The sequence below is a fragment of the Poecilia mexicana genome, unplaced genomic scaffold, assembly GCF_051168715.1.
Source record: "Poecilia mexicana isolate PSO_F unplaced genomic scaffold, ASM5116871v1 scaffold_3, whole genome shotgun sequence".
Lineage (NCBI taxonomy): Eukaryota > Metazoa > Chordata > Actinopteri > Cyprinodontiformes > Poeciliidae > Poecilia > Poecilia mexicana.
The window spans coordinates 10734960-10752344 of NW_028263372.1; the positions used below are offsets into that span (position 1 = coordinate 10734960).

The following is a 17385-nucleotide window of genomic DNA, read 5'->3' on the forward strand; positions in this document are numbered from 1 at the left end:
AAAGTGCTGATATTATGTTGAATTATTCATTCAGTTATTGTAACTAAAGGAGCTCGACAAAAATTTTCTCTAACTGATCATTAGTTTAAAAAACTGGGACCGGAGGTGACATTGTGTCTGTAAAAGAGAGAGAGGGAGCAGTCAACTATAAGGGGCCGTTTAGGACAAAATTTACGTTTTGTCTCTCACACACTACCAAAAAGTCTCGCATACTCCAAAAAAGTTGCCTCGCATACTCAAAAAAATTACGTTTTGTCTCTCACACACTACCAAAAAGTCTCGCATACTCCAAAAAAGTAGCCTCGCATACTCAAAAAAATTACGTTTCGTCTCTCACACACTACCAGAAACTCTCGCATACTCAAAAAAAGTAGCCTCGCATACTCAAAAAAATTACGTTTCGTCTCTCACACACTACCAGAAACTCTCGCACACTCCAAAAATTACGTTTTGTCTCTCACACACTACCAGAAACTCTCGCACACTCCAAAAAAGTAGCCTCGCATACTCAAAAAAATTACGTTTCGTCTCTCACACACTACCAAAAACTCTCGCATACTCCAAAAAAGTTGCCTCGCATACTCAAAAAAATTACGTTTCGTCTCTCACACACTACCAGAAACTCTCGCACACTCCAAAAATTACGTTTCGTCTCTCACACACTACCAGAAACTCTCGCACACTCCAAAAAAGTAGCCTCGCATACTCAAAAAAATTACGTTTTGTCTCTCACACACTACCAAAAACTCTCGCACACTCCAAAAATTACGTTTTGTCTCTCACACACTACCAGAAACTCTCGCACACTCCAAAAAAATAGCCACGCACACTAAAAAAATACTAAAATGTCACACACACAAACGTTAACTTTCTCGCACACATACACTACTAACAGCTCGCACATTCACAAACGTTAACTGTCTCGCTCACATACACTAACAGCTCGCACATTCACAAACGTTAACTGTCTCGCTCACATACACTGCTACCAGCTCGCACACACACACACACACACACACACACAGACGTTTATCTCTCACATACACAAGACTAAAGTTGAACACACAGTACTAAGACTCGTTTTTTGAATGTGTGAGAGCGAGACTTTTTTTGAATGTGTGAGAGCGAAACTCTTTTTGAATGTGTGAGAGCGAGACTTTTTTTGAATGTGTGAGAGTTGTCACGGAAGAGGCGGGGCATAATTTTGGATCAAACTGCGCATGCGTAGATCCTAAACCTTAAGTTTCGATTGTTGACTCACTGTATGTTCTATTACTTAGTATATTTGTGCTATATATATTTTAAATATATATAGAACGTTTAATTTTCTTGTAGATTAAATGTGCTATAGAAATAAATGAATTTGATTGATTGATTAAAAATAGCAAAATTGCTGTAGTACAATCTGTCCACTGGGTGCCAGCATTACAGGAATTATTAAGAGGTCTTGTGAGAAATTCTGTTCCCCCGTGAAAATCTGTTCCCCCTGTGACGGGAGCGCGCATTGCAGCCAGAGACGTGGATCCGGTGAATCTGACCATTTTCACGGCGCTTCTGATCGATTTCTCGGTAAAAACTACTCATATGATCATATCAATGTGTAACTTTCAGTTTAATCGGCAGCTATCAAAATAAAAATACATACATAAATAAACGAGGTCCGGTGTGGAGGTCTTTTTTCGCTGTTTTGTGTTATTTTGAAAGCGAAGAAAATCGATCTTTTTTCAGCTTTTGTCTCGTAAGCCTGACAAATAAAAGTCAGTCAACAAACACAGGTTCCCAACACATAGTGTGCATTTATAATTTTTCATTTCTGATGAAGGAGGAAGGAGATTAATATACCTGCAAGATCTTTTACTTTGTTTTCAAAATATTTGCACTATGTTTGACATTTGTCCTTAACATAGTTTAATATAAGGTAGCTATTGAAAGATAGTTTCAATATATTTATATATATTTAAAAACACAAATATACTAAGTAATACAACATACAGTGAGTCAAAAATGGAAAATTATAGTTTAGGATCTACGCATGCGCAGTTTGATCCAAAAATTATGCCCCGCCTCTTCCGTGACAACTCTCACACATTCAAAAAAAGTCTCGCTCTCACACATTCAAAAAACGAGTCTTAGTACTGTGTGTGTGTGTTCAACTTTAGTCTTGTGTATGTGAGAGATAAACGTCTGTGTGTGTGTGTGTGTGTGTGTGTGTGCGAGCTGTTAGTGTATGTGTGCGAGACAGTTAACGTTTGTGAATGTGCGAGCTGTTAGTGTATGTGAGCGAGACAGTTAACGTTTGTGAATGTGCGAGCTGTTAGTGTATGTGTGCGAGACAGTTAACGTTTGTGAATGTGCGAGCTGTTAGTAGTGTATGTGTGCGAGAAAGTTAACGTTTGTGAATGTGCGAGCTGTTAGTGTATGTGTGCGAGACAGTTAACGTTTGTGAATGTGCGAGCTGTTAGTGTATGTGCGAGAAAGTTAACGTTTGTGAATGTGCGAGCTGTTAGTGTATGTGTGCGAGAAAGTTAACGTTTGTGAATGTGCGAGCTGTTAGTAGTGTATGTGAGCGAAACAGTTAACGTTTGTGAATGTGCGAGCTGTTAGTAGTGTATGTGAGCGAAACAGTTAACGTTTGTGAATGTGCGAGCTGGTAGCAGTGTATGTGTGCGAGACAGTTAACGTTTGTGAATGTGCGAGCTGTTAGTAGTGTATGTGTGCGAGAAAGTTAACGTTTGTGTGTGTGTGACATTTTAGTATTTTTTTAGTGTGCGTGGCTATTTTTTTGGAGTGTGCGAGAGTTTCTGGTAGTGTGTGAGAGACAAAACGTAATTTTTTTGAGTATGCGAGGCTACTTTTTTGGAGTGTGCGAGAGTTTTTGGTAGTGTGTGAGAGACAAAACGTAATTTTTTTGAGTATGCGAGGCTACTTTTTTGGAGTGTGCGAGAGTTTCTGGTAGTGTGTGAGAGACAAAACGTAATTTTTGGAGTGTGCGAGAGTTTCTGGTAGTGTGTGAGAGACGAAACGTAATTTTTTTGAGTATGCGAGGCTACTTTTTTGGAGTATGCGAGACTTTTTGGTAGTGTGTGAGAGACAAAACGTAAATTTTGTCCTAAACGGCCCCTCATAGTCAACGTTACACAGCTGCACTTCAACAATATTTCACTGATATTTCAGAACAAAGAAAAACAATTACAAAGTTGGCTTTGTAAACTGTTTTCAGTGTTTGTTTGTTTTTTGAGTGAGTAGCACAGCAGCGATGCATTCATAGACCCTTCCATGAACCGTAAGACCTCCAAGACTTCAAGCATTTCCAGATACAACAAGTCCCTTGGCGGATGAAATTGGACGTGTAAAACAGGGCAACTTCACTGGGATAGCTTAAGCTTCCTCTCATCCACTGGTGTCTAACTATAAAGACTTTGAGCTACTGATGTGCTCTAAATACGCCTCCATAACAAAAATACATCTCTCTGCGCCTCTAATTCCTTTTTAAGCACCTCGGCGATACTGAAAAGTCTTATTTCAGTCAGTTTCCATTCTAATGTTTGCTGTTCTCTGGTAGAGCTTACACACGTTGTGAGTTTAAAGTTAGGAAAACTGTACGATTTCCGGTGTTCCGATGACTAATCAAAGAGGGCGAATTGGAAAGTCGTCCGATTTCGATCACCAGTGGATTTTCTTTTGAAACACATCCACCCGTTTTCATGAGGATGAGGTCTGGTCCCACGAGGACCAGAGCTGCCATCCCCAAAAACCTCAACGTGTAATGTCTTCGTTGATTTTCTGACTTATTCATGTAGCGCACATGTTGTCTACTTTAGTATTTCAATTCACATACACTCAGAATTTCAGTCACATTATTAGCTCACACCAGCTTTTACTCAATCTCTCCTGAGTCGTTTGCCTTGTGTTCTCTCTCTGTCTGAACTCTGGCCCCGTCTCCCTCCCTCTGCTTCAGTTCCAGCAGACCTCGGAGCACGCCCTCTTTTCCTGCTCCGTGGTGGACGTGTTCACTCAACTAAACCAGAGCTTTGAGATTATCAAGAAGCTGGAATGCCCGAACCCGCAGGCTCTGGCGCATTTCATGTGCCGTTTTGCGAAGGTCAGTTTTCCTCGCACGCTTCCCGTTCCACCGCTGAAACCTTCCAGTTGAGGTGTTTGTCATTAATCCGGGCGGATTTGTTTCGCGTACGTCTTGTGTTTAATATGAGCGGCGTAATAGACTGCGTTTGCTGACCTAGTAACAGCCGAGCAAACAAACAGTAATTATAATATCCTTTCTACTCCTGCAGACTATCAACAAGGTTCTCTTGCAATATGCTGCAATCATTTCCAAGGAGTTTCCATTGCATTTAAACAAGGAGAACGTGGTGAGTGCATTCTCATTCCCTGCCGAATACAAGCAGCAAAGTTGCACCGAAGTTATTTTTGGGGGATGTCGAGTGCAAATCTGGTAACACACACACACACACACACACACACACACACACACACACACACACACACACGCACACACACACACACAAGAAAAAATAGTTTTCCATATTCAGTGTCCAGTATTGGTTGGCATGGAGACTATAAAAGTGTTTTTAAGTATGACTCTTTGTGCAGAGCTTTGCAGTATCTCCTCTAAAGCCGTTAACATCGTCTCTATTAACGCGAATGAAACAACTCATTTCTCGCCCGTGGCTGACGAGGACAAGTCATTGGTATTTTCTCGGCCTATTGTTTAAAGTGACGGATGGCTAAACACACAGCTTTGTGAGTGGCCTAATTATTCACATTGGATTTTGAAGCTGAAAGGAGAGATAACAGGCAGTGAGGGAGCAGATGTTTCGTTACAGTGCTGATGGTCTCATTACGACTGTCCCAGAGAAGAAAGTAAGGCGTGTCTTCCCTTGACAGGACTACAGTGACAGATGACGGGAAAAATAAAGGAACTGAGATGTGTTTGTATCCAATTAGCCCCACCACAGGGCCAGGGAAAGGTATTCACTCACGCGTTTTGTCACTTAATAATCATAAACGTGTGTTTCAGAAGGATTTTAAGTGCCAGAGGAGCATGTAACTGTGAAGCAGAAGGAAAAAATACATGTTTCTGAAGGCCTAATGACCTTTTTGAAAATTGTAATGTTTTTTTTAGCTACTTTTAATACAAAATAGCTAAACACAGCAATGTTGAGCTATTTTTAGCTATGTTTTTAGCTAAACATAGCTGACAACATAGCCATGTTTAGCTAAACATAGCGATGTTCAACTATGTTTTTAGCTATACATTGCTAAAAGTATAGCGATGTTTAGCTATGTTTTAAATCCAGTGCAACTTTCTGTCCTCCAGGCCTCATATAATGAGTAAACTGAGTCCATCTTTGTGTAATTTAAGCTCAATAAAAATGCTGTTGTTTTGTGGCAGACTTTGAGGTTTAATAGAAAAAGTTGTGGAGAAACTTAAATCAGGGTTTGATTACAAATATTCCGATATTTGGAAATCTCTTTAAAATCTCTCATCAAACTAAAAAATAAAGAGGGCACGACTTCTAATGAACCAAAAAAAAAAAAAAATTAGAGGTCAGTAGTAATTCAAGGAGAGCTTTTCAACTCAAATGGAACAATTCTGTCATACAGTGCAGACCCAAGAGAAGGGATTGAAATAAATGCATATTGTGTTGTGAAACTACCTTGTCAAATTTAAATACGTTCAGAAATAATTACAAGACTTTAAAATATATCTCCACAGACACTCTCTGTCCAATTTGACTGACCTTGATTTGCTTTGCAAAAGATGGACAGACATTTCAGTCTTTCAGCACGGAAAAGTGTTAGAGACATACCCCTGATTTGTGTTGGTTTATAAGAAACTTCTAAGAAAAATACATTCTAATTTGTGGTTTTTGCAAATCTTTAAGTTCTGAATGTTTTTGCGAAGCATTGCATGATCTCTAATGTATTTTTGTGCATTGTCTGCTTGTTCTTGTTTACAACCCAGAAGGTAAAATAATCACTCTGTGCACCAGGGATGCACCGATCCACTTTTTTCCAGTTCCAATACCGATATCTACATCTGAGGTTTAGTATCGGCCGATACCGATCTGATACAGAAAAACTGTGCTGAAATGACTCGAAATGCTTCTTTTTAAAACCAGACATAAATATACACTTAAATACACCAATAGTTTCACAAGCTTGATCAAACATGGAAAAACAACACAACTTTAATTCATTGGGAGCAAATAAGCTAGTGCAAAATAAATAATAATGAAACTGAAACTTCCAAGAAAATAGTTTATTGTAAGAGTAGATCTGTCCTTTTGGATTGGGCACATTGCCACCGACAGCCAAGCTAGATTTTTTTTTTTTCCAATATCAGGACCAATACAGATATTGATATCTGTATGTGAACGTTGACATTATCTAGCACTGGAACCATTTCTCTATCCAAAAAGAAAATACAGATGTCAGGTTTGCTTTTAGATCACTTGAATTATGCCAAAGTCCTGCTCCAAAGTCTTACTTAGGTTTAGAATATCTAATCACTTCCACACAGGTATACGCTCATAAATCTAACAGAGAGTAATCCATCAGCAGCAGAGACACTGTTGGCTGCTTTGGGGGGGGGTTTGAAAGACACCAATCATCCTTTTCCTGTGGGGCCAAGGATTATAGTATTAGTAGTATTCATTACTGAAATATTAATTAAGACATTTCGTATCGCCTTCTGTTGTGTTTTCTCGTGAGCAGGCGACTCGAATAACATACGAGTCGCCGAGAGTCTCCAGATTTATTCTGGGTGTCTGTAAAAAGTGGCGTGATTAATGCCTGTCATCTGTTAAACTTGTTGTGGAGCAGAGAAATCGATAACGTCTGACACATTCAGTGCAGACATTTCTCTCCTCGTTGTGTTATGTATTGCATTTCCCTGCTGACTTTTTGAGCACAGACTTTACTTCTTTGTATAGATGATGTGTCACGACGTGAACGCTGATGGATTTCACGGTGGTTGCCCCTATCATTTTTCTTTTGACACTTTTTTTTGTTTGTTAAATTATCATTATTATTGTGTTTCCAGTTATATTGGCTTATCATGGGCTCTCGGACTATAACAATACAATCACAACAGCTGTCAACAGCTGGACGGCGGAGTGGCATTAAACATGAAAGAAAAATCTAATCACTTTCATTTTGACTGTTTTGCAGCCGTGCATAATTCTCAACAACATCCAGCAACTTCGAGTCCAGCTGGAGAAGATGTTTGAGTCCATGGGTGGGAAGCAGGTCTGTGCATTTACATGTGTTGCTTGTGAATGTTTTTTTTTTCTGTTCTGTATTTTGAAGTTACTCCATATCCGACGGCAGCGTCAGGTTTAGAGTAGCACCTCCGGGGCTGCTGGGATGTCTTGAGAAGTGCTTCACTTGGAAAAATTTGAACCAGCCAATCTGAGATCCACATCTGCGATGCAGATTTTTATTAACATGCAAGTGCTTATTTTTTATTGCGTGTCATTAAAATTGATTCAAGTCATCCTTGATGTCCCGATGTCCGTCTGTTAGTCCTGTGCTTAATAATCTCCTCTGAGTTGTTTTCTCCTCTGTCTCTTAGCTTCCTCAAAGCCCCAGCTACACTGCTCTGGATATTTTACAAATAATTTTTTTCTAATTTTTAAAAAATAAATAAATAAATCTGCCTATATGCTCCAGAGGATTCCTGTAAAAAAAAAAAAAAAAAAAAAAAAGTCAGATCTCTGTCGTAGCAGCTGGCGGTGCCAACGTTGGCATTAGAAAAGCCAGAATTAATTTGTTGTTTCTAATATTTCCTGGACTTTCACGCCACACTAGGGTTGCCAGCTCTCTCGTTGTCGCCTGGACGTCCCATATAAAGGAGCGACTATTCCATCTCGTATTTGTCCCGTGTGTTGAAAGCTGTTTTTTGATCCTGGCGGCGCTCTTACAGATTCCAGATCTGACATGCGGCAACATTGCATGTCTCTGTTTTGTGCCTAATATGAGGATCAGTACATGATTCCTGTCAGAAACATTGCAGATAAATATGTCTGATAAAGAGAAATTACTATTTGATTGTTCAAAACGAGTCCATCCAGGATAAATCTGTCTGCAGTGATGCTCGCTGTCAGGAGTTTTTGATTAGCCTTTTTTTTTTTTTTTGATTAGCATTAAAAAAAGACAAAGAACAGAGCACAAACTAAACATAAAATAATTAACTAAATCATTATTGTGATATGAACAATTATTTCCTTGTTGTGTCCCTGCTGATGGCTCGGTTTTGGGGGGATGATGATTGTGTGTGTTTAAAAATGGAGAACAAAATGGACAACGCTGAGCGTCGTGTTCATCAACTTACAGCCGTCTCTGACAGTGAAGACATTTTGTACGACTTAATCCTCTCTCTAAATCACTTTGGATTATAAAGTATTTCTGTATTGACTTGAACTGAACTTTGTGTTGTGCTTTTGGCTACGGTAGGCCTGTCACAATAACGAGCTTTACTGGACGATATATTGTTCCAGACGTTATTGTGATAAACGATAATATTGTTGTTTTGAGACAATTTCCAAGAAATATAATGGCCCAAATAATAATGCAAGAACATATGCTAAAAGATCAGTAAACCTTAGATTTTAATGAACATTTAGCACTCTAGCTGGAAGACATTTTAAATATGCGCAATAAATAAACAAAACAACAAATAAAATGAATTTTGAAGTCTTTGTAAACAAAATTGTCCTTCAAATCAGGGCCAGTTGAGACCAAAGCATCAAACTGAAGACTTTTATCTACCAGTTTTTAGTAGAAAAAAAGGAAAAAAAAAAGATAAACGATAAATCATGCCAAAGGAAATTGTTTGTTTGAATTTATCAGGTAATTAATTGATTTATTGATTATTGTGACAGGCTTATGCTACAGTGTGTCTCTGGTTTAAAAGAAAGAAAGAAAGGAAGGAAGAAAGGAAGGAAGGAAGGAAGGAAGGACGGAAGAAAGAGAGAAAGAAAGAAAGAAAGAAGGGAAGAAAGAAAGAAAGAAAGAAAGAAAAGCTGGCAACCCTAGTTTACATGTAAATCCTTAAAATAGAGAGAAAGAAAAAAAACTTTGGAAAATCTTTTGTTACAAATGTTCAAATCTCAGTTTTTCCTCACTAAATATTGTCACAAACATATTTGCAAAATATCCATGTGGCTGTGGGTCTGAGTGTCCCCGAAACTACTTTCCCACCACTAACCCTGTGTTTATATCCTCTACCCGTTTTTTGTTAGTGTTTTGCTAAATCTCTAAATTCTGTGTTGCATCTTAAATCTGGGTGATCTTTTCTGCTCCCCTCTCGTTACCCCATCGCCAATCTGTCAGTGCTTCCAACCTAAAATCTCGCCCCGCCGTCCCCACGATCTCTTACAACTTCAGCTGCATGTGTCTCTGTAGTTTCTAACACGTGTCTCGCCTTGCATTTTGTCTCCTGTCGTTGTGTCCTCTGTTCCCCTCCGTTTCCTTCCTGTGCTCTCTCTCTCTGTCTCCAGGAGGAGGGGGTTGTCTCCTTCTGTAAGGTGTGTGCAATAGGACTCATCAACAGCCCTTCTCGCCATTTACCAAAATATTACAACTAAGCACTCCACCACACCCGACCCCCTATGCCACCCCTCACACTCCTCTGCCTCTCACTCTCCACCAGTAAGCATGTGCCACAGAGCATACGGAGCTGAAATTACCCATCACCCTTCTGGACAGGCTGCTTAAGCTCGCCATCCCCTGCTCTCTGGAGATTCCGGCTCAAATCATTGGATCCCATCGTTATTTTAAGCTTCCTGCTTTTTTTTTCTCTACTTTTTTTTTTTTTTTTTTACCCCTCTGCCACTTTCCTCACTAGGCTGGTTATTTTTAAATGTTGTTTGCCCCTCTGTACGCCGTAAAAGACAAAAAGGGAAGCTGTAGGCTCAACGAGTCGATGGCTGTGGTTTGTGTTCCTTCTTGTTCATTTTCCGAGCTGCAGGCACAAGAGCTTTAGACATTTTTTTTTTTTTTTTTTTTTGTGAGGTGGGAGGGAGACGACTGTGTTTAATGAGCTTCTCACACACAAACTTCCCCAGATGTGCCCTCTGCAGACGAGCTGCTGTTTTGCGGATCTAACCCTGGATCACTCAGACGGTGTTATTTTCAAACGCATATTAACTAGGTTTGATCGATCCTGAATAAATGAATGGAAAGTAATTTAAAGAAACAATCAAAATGTAAAAAATGACTACAACAAAAATGCCACTTCCGGTAAGGGATAAATCAGGACTTATTTCCACTTGATCTAATTGTTTGGAGATCTTACCCTGGATTGCTCACATGCCATTATTTTCAAATGCATATTGATAATATTATGCTTTTAGCAATACTGGTTGAAATAATTTAATGTAACTTAAAAAAAAGTGAAAATTACTACAAAGAATCCCATTTCTGGTAAGGAATAAATCAGAACACCCTGAAATTTATTTCCAGTTAACAATCGAACTGTTTGCAGATCTAACCATAGATCCCTCATAAGCTCTCATTATTTTGTATTTATTTAAAGCATATTGACTCCACAAAAGTTAATTTCACCTTCTAAAAGTCACATTTTGTTTGAACTCTAACTTACAACCAAGAACCGCAAAGTCTATTTTTACTAACCCTGCCTGTGAGTTTTCTCTTTTCAGATGTGAATTTCTCACTGGTTTGCTCCGTGTAAATTTCACTATTCGTCACAGAATCGTTTTCTTTCTTTCTTTTTTTTTTTCTTTTTTCATCAGTAATGAACTCGCAGATGTAAGAGTGCCAGTGTAATTACCCAGAGCCGTTATCAAATCGCTGCCAACGACGGAGACTTACAATAATCTCGCGCAATGGCTTCATCAGCGACTGATCTCCCCAGATTAGCATCGGACTTTATTTTGGGGCGTCCCCGCTGTTTGCTGATGTGCTTCTCCCGTCCTCGATGAAATGGCCGTTTGCAAAATCTTTCTTTACTCGGCTCTGGAGAGTCGCTTTGAGTCATCTGTGCGGCGGAATAACAACCTGCCAGTGAGTAGATATTGGACTGTTGAAACAGGGAAAGCGAAGTGAAGCTGGGCAGCAGCTGATAGGCTGTCAGCCAGGGGAGTGTGTGTGTGCACTCCAGAGAGCCCTGCATGCCAGTCAGTGTCGATGGAAAGCAGCTACCATGGAGAAGCCAGGTGTTCCATGCATTCCAAACAGGATGTTTTCTTCATATTACTTATAATGAGCAGGGATTTTTTTTTTTTTTTTGATTCATCAAGAAAGGTCGGTGCTTACGTAACTCGATGCGAGAGATGACGTTCAAGAAATCTTATTTGCGTATATCGTTAAAATAGCTGATTTCCCGGATCTGACTCCTCTGTGAAGTTGCTTATAGTCGTGTTTTCATTGCTGCTTTCTAATCGACAGTCAGAAGATGCGATTGGGAAAAGATGAGCACACACGTTTGGTGGTTAAACTTTTTAAAACGACTTAAGTTTAATCAGCTAAAGACACTAGCTACTTCTTTTTAGGTTAGATTAGATTTGGTTTAAAGTATAATCAGTTACATCAATTAGTCCCTCTAGCTTTTCACAAATCTACAAAATTCATTCAAAATCAAAAATTTTTTTCCAGATTTTTAAGTGACTGCTCCCTCAGCCTTACCTGATGTCAGGCTATAGTCCATGACCGATATGGCGATTAATAAAAATTCACATTTATTATCATGAATATCATAAAAATTCCTTACACATATTTCTAAAGTAGCACCACAAAATCTATGATTTTGATTGCCAAAAAAAACAACATAAAAAACATAAAAACATTCACAAAATTCTGGATGAATTGTGTGAAAAAAATGCTCATTATTTATTAATTTTAAGAAACACTTACTGAAACAAACAGCGATTTGTTGATACTTTAATAGTGCAATTGGTTTTATGAATGCATTCTGGTACAACCGGCGCTTTGAGGACATTCAGATTTTTGAATGTAATTACGAAAACATGAGCTCCGTCTATTTTGCAGTTTGTGTGTCAGCCAGATGTTTTTTTTCTTTAGAATCATTCATAAGAGTTCCAGCTGGAGCACAACTAGGTATGGGCTGCTTACCAATATCAAGATATACCAAAAGTTAAATTTTTCTTACACCTTTAGAGTGCAAAGTCTTTTTATTTGGGAGCCAGAGGGTTTTTTTTTTCTGGCTGTTTGGAGTGTGGTATTGCAGCCCCGCCCATCCCCCCACCTGTAGCTGCCAAAGAAGTCGGTCAGCTGGCTGACATTTCCATCCTGCGGAGGCTGTCATCTGGTGAAACAGCACTCCACAATCAAAGCATCATCTTCTCTTCTAAGGAGTTTAGAGGGGATTTGGTTTATGTCACAATTATTTGGCAGCATTGAAGACACATTGTGACAGAGAGAAAAAAAAAACAGCAAGTTGAAAATCACAGTTCCTTAAGCCACCAAAACAAATATTAGAGCTAGAACTGGAGGAGGCAAGTGATAGATTTTCTTTTTTTTCTATGTTTCATTTACTTTTTTTGTTTTTGCTATCACTTGAAAAGATGTTATCCGTTACTCAGCCAGTGAAATAACAACCTAACCTCAATAGCCAATTTTCCATGCGACAGAAAAATATCACACATTTACAGAGGTATGAATCTGTCTTGTTCACGGTGCAGATAGAGGCATGTGTACAGAATCACAATGTCTATGAAAACATAGGTCTACATACGCGCTTCCCAGCTGAGTCATTTGCCATTAGGACTGTGTGAGATGAGCGGCTTCATGGCTGAGCTTATCGGCTCCGATGTGCTGGTCATGCATGCTGCGCCGTGCTTTTACCTCATATTCAGCACAAATACATTCACGTGTTTAATCCTCTCGGCATAAAGCCCAAATGCCAAATGAAGACAAACATGAACACTTGTGGGGGCATCCATCATGTACATATGCTCACATATGTTCACCGGCCACTTTATAGGTACTAACTTTGTTATTCTAACTTTGGAGCATGGTGCATTATCCTGCTGGATGTAGCCATCTGAAGATTGGGTACATTGTAGTGATAAATGAATGGTCATGGCCAGTCACAATACCTGGAGCCCTGCCTATTTGTGGTTCAGTATATTTGGAGACTCACCTATTTGCAGATTTTTCTGTGAAGCGCAGCTATAAGTTATTCATGGAAATGTTTTTCTTCGTAGCGCTTATCTAATATTTGTGAGAAATACTTGATGTCCTTTTGTAAAACACAATTTTCCTCGATTGGCTGTGACCCCAAGAGCAGAGTAAGGCTACGGATATTCTCTGCGGATGTTAGCTTTTAGTGCCGAGATGCTTTCTACTGTCAATGCATGTAAAGGTATATTTGGTGTTTGTACTATTAAAGCATTTAGTTATACGCTTTTTTTAGAGGGAGTCTCAATTATTCATGTACTGCGGTCCCTAAGCCTTGCAAATATCAAGGGTCCCCTGTAGATTGTGTACTTCACACTTGTCAAGGTTTTTACAAATCTGTCACTGTCCCAGTTTGGTGAGCATTTGAAAATTGTTCTTTGACTTTCTTGTTCTTTGCTGACAGTAGTGGCACCACTTGCACTCGACTGCTGATGTAACAGCCCTAATGTCCCTTAAGTGCTTCTATGTTGTACATTCAGAGATTGTACTACTTTGATGGTTATTTGAGCTCGTCTTGCCATTCTATAATCTCAAACCAGTCTAACTATTCTACTCTTACATCACCAAGACCTTCTTGTCTACATAACCCCCATTTATTGGCTATTTCCTCTGTCTTGGATCATTTCCTGAGAGATGGATATGTACTCTGCAGTAGATTAGTAGTTTCTTAAATACTCCAGACCAATTAATCTGGCACCAAATTCAACACCATGTTCAAAGTCACTTCAATTTCCCTTTCTTCCTCCCTTCTGATGCTCACTTTGAATATCACCAAGTCACCATCAACAAACGTAGAGGCCTAAATGCTTCGAGTTGCTGCCATGTCATTGACTAAATCACTGTTTTTGCAAGCAATTCACCTGGTTCGCCTGATAAAGTGGCCGGTGGTCGTATGTATCCTGGACATGCCATGCATGGGCATTTGAATGATTTATTGAAATTTTGGTAACATTTTTACTGTCAGCTTATTGAAAACATACTCTGAGCTCAGTTTTGTTCTGTGTTTAAATAGTAGCTAACTGTTCACTGCCCTTCATTGCATCCATATTACACTTCAATGCAATTGACGTTTTATTTTTTCTGTATTCCCCGAGACATAGCGAGTTGTAACTCATGTAGCGGTCCCCATAGCTAGCTCCCTCGCTGCTGTCACCATGTTTTATGACTCGGCAAGCAGTCCTAATTACAGCGCTCTTAGGTGGGATGTGCATTGGTATTCTGAATACAATGGGAGGCAGAAGGAGCGAGGAGTCACCGGCGAGCACCTCCCTCCGCTCCCCCTAAAACAACCCCATCACAATAGAGGCATCCTCCTGAGACACAGGGCTCTAGTAAGTGTGGACTACTATGTGGAGTGCGTAGATGTAGTGACTGCCTGTCTCTCCCTCTGCACTGACAGCTGGATGCAGAGGCCAGTGATCTGCTAAAGGAGCTGCAGAATAAACTCAACACAGTCCTGGATGAGCTCAGCGGGGTGTTTGGCTCCAGGTGGGTACTGGTGTGACTCAAAACTCCACGTGTGCGAGTTTGTAACGAATCCTTTATGGTCGGTCGATGCATCCATATTTTTTGTCCCAATGAAGGGAAATTACGCCATGAGGGAGCTTTTTCATTGTCAGTCTCAAAATTTAATTGACTCAAGCTTATGCTTTGTGAGCACAGCAAGTCGCGAAACATTTCAGCGTGAAGAAAAGACGCCTCTTCTCTGAAAACCTCTTTTGTTGAGCTAATGGGAACAGCAGGACTCAGAAAGCACCTACTCAAACATCGACTGCTTCAACCGAGACAAAGATAAAGCCATAAAAAAATAAAAAAATTAAAAAAAAACCTCTTGTTGTGTGCACAGCTTTAAACCTGTAATCGAGGACTGTGTGAAGCAGATGAACCAGGAGCTGGTCCAGATGAAAGGACCAATTAAAGGGAGCAATCCTGCCATGGATGCAGAAACCGTCTTACGGCCTCTTATGGACCTTCTGGACAAGAAGTGAGTACCTGTTGAAGGCATGATGATAGAAACTGTAGTAGGAGTTTTATTTGTCAACTTGCATGTTCTCTGGCAAATTAATCTAGAGTAGCCAAAGAATGATTTTGTTTGTCACATTCTTGAGCAAGACGCAGTGAAAGTGGATTTACTTGTTACTGATAACATACAATGATGATCACTCTGTTTGTCAAATGGAGGTGTGGACTCCATTTGGCCCATGAAGGTGAACTGTGGTCTCTGGCTCTAAGATGTTAGCAGAAGGTATCTTAATTGCTCTATTTTCTTAAGTAGAGCCACCATTAGTGCTCAGATAGATGAAGATTTGGCAAATTTGGAGGCTAAAGACCCCCATGTACTTCACATGACATGTCGAAATTGGTTCTCATTGATGTAGACGTGTGACAAAAATTGCGTCATTTTGTTCGCAGAAAGGCACATACCTGCCAAAGTCGACACCAGCCCCGGGTCAAACTGTTTCGACGGAGCTCTGTGCAAAGTGTTGTGTGATTGGTCAGACGTTTGTTGCAAATGTGCGCTGATGGTAACGTTGGTATTTTTGCTTTAACCTGCCTGCTTCCAGTATCCAGTTTTTGTATCCGCAGGAGACATGGATACTTTTGATTCTTCACTAAATAACTTATATAATGTTAAGACTGGTAAATGGTTAACAACTTCTGGATGGAAACTGTAACGTTGTTGATGGGGAACGCCGTTGTCCCACAGCTGGTTGTATAAAAGTTGTCTGCAACTTTTATACAACATCCCCAGAGCATGTGTCGGCACCTCAGCTGTTCAGCTTCGGATGAAATATGTGGGAGCCTTTAGTCAACACCTAAATTTGACTGTTTTGCTTCTCAAATCATTCCTGCTTGGGCAGGTTGCCCTAGTTAAGAGAGTCCCAAGCCACATGGTCTGAAACATTGCTTAGGTAATTGGTTCATGTCTCAATAACACCCATAGCTTCCCAGTCACCAAAACCATCAAAGAACCTTCGCTGGGTTGCCTTCTTTCCCCGTCTCCTTCTAACACATTAACATATCGCTCTACCTGTCAGTTGTCATAATGTGATACTTGAGCGATGTCGATTCGTGCCATTGGAAAGAGAAAACGTCTCTAAAGAAAGGGAGATATTGTAATGAGAAAGTCTATCAATTCAACTCTTAGGGCTCTATTTACTCCCAGGGTTTTCTTAAAATGCAATCTTAAAAGAAGGAAAAAAAAGTGCCAGAGCTGAGCTTGGAGAATCATTCTCCTCCATTTTTCAAAGCAACATAGAGGCCAATGGGGTATTATGAGAAATCCTCTTAATGATATGGAAATAGAAAATCCTTCCTGCCGATTCTGAGACCCTGCTCGCACAAAGGGGCGAGATTAAAGCACAAAGCCCCAGCTTTTATTCTCAGTCACAGGTGTTTTCATTTTTTATGAATATTATACATTAAGACATCATTACGTGAAGCCTTCAGCTGTGTTAGATCTGGTTAAGACACGTGCTGAAAGTGTTGACCTTTCTTTCTGCTACTTCCCAGTTTGATGTTGTTTGCCAAGATCTGTGAGAAGACCGTGCTGAAGAGAGTCCTCAAAGAGCTCTGGAAAATAGTTCTGAACACCATCGAGAGAACAATCGTTCTGCCTCCGCTTAGCGACCAGAGCGTGAGTCGATCACCTTTAAATCGTATTCTCACATTCACTTGTACCTTATTCTTATTTATTGGTCACACGGCTGGGTTTTAGAAGTTCGGCTCACTATTACATTGTCTTATTATGGAGTGAACTGATTCAGCATATGCATGCTCATCAGTGCGCAGTAATGTAAATGGGACTTTTAGATGGAAATCGCTTTAACACAGAATGTTTATTTCTTTCAGTCAAGTTATATTTTGAGATGAATATTGGTTTTGAAATCGACTGAACTGTGCTACTTGATTCATATATTTTTCACGTTAGCACTGTTGCTAAAATGGTTATATCTGCACGGAGTCCACGATTTTTGATCCGACTCAGTAAAAGTTGCAGCTACAGGTCTTACAACGAGCCGTTCATCAACAGAATTCATATCTGTTTTTATGATAGCGCTCGTATAAACAAAGCAACCAAACCAAGTTCTGTAAACACAGACTGTAACGGTAGCTTGAAGCAACATCACATCTTCAGTTAAAGTATAAATAAAATGTTTAATTGATACTTTTTCCTAAAAAAAAAAAGAAAAAAAGAAG

General features: G+C 39.7%; 1 protein-coding gene across 1 annotated transcript in view; it reads left to right on the forward strand.

The window, feature by feature from the left end:
* unc13c (unc-13 homolog C (C. elegans)) overlaps positions 1-17385 on the forward strand; it is a 143721-nt gene that overhangs the window by 107177 nt on the left and 19159 nt on the right. Inside the window, exons 21-26 of the mRNA XM_014997266.2 lie at positions 3959-4102; positions 4293-4370; positions 7195-7272; positions 14585-14673; positions 15032-15169; positions 16699-16822. Of these exons, the coding sequence (XP_014852752.2) occupies positions 3959-4102; positions 4293-4370; positions 7195-7272; positions 14585-14673; positions 15032-15169; positions 16699-16822 (651 nt within the window). The remainder of the gene's footprint in view (positions 1-3958; positions 4103-4292; positions 4371-7194; positions 7273-14584; positions 14674-15031; positions 15170-16698; positions 16823-17385) is intronic.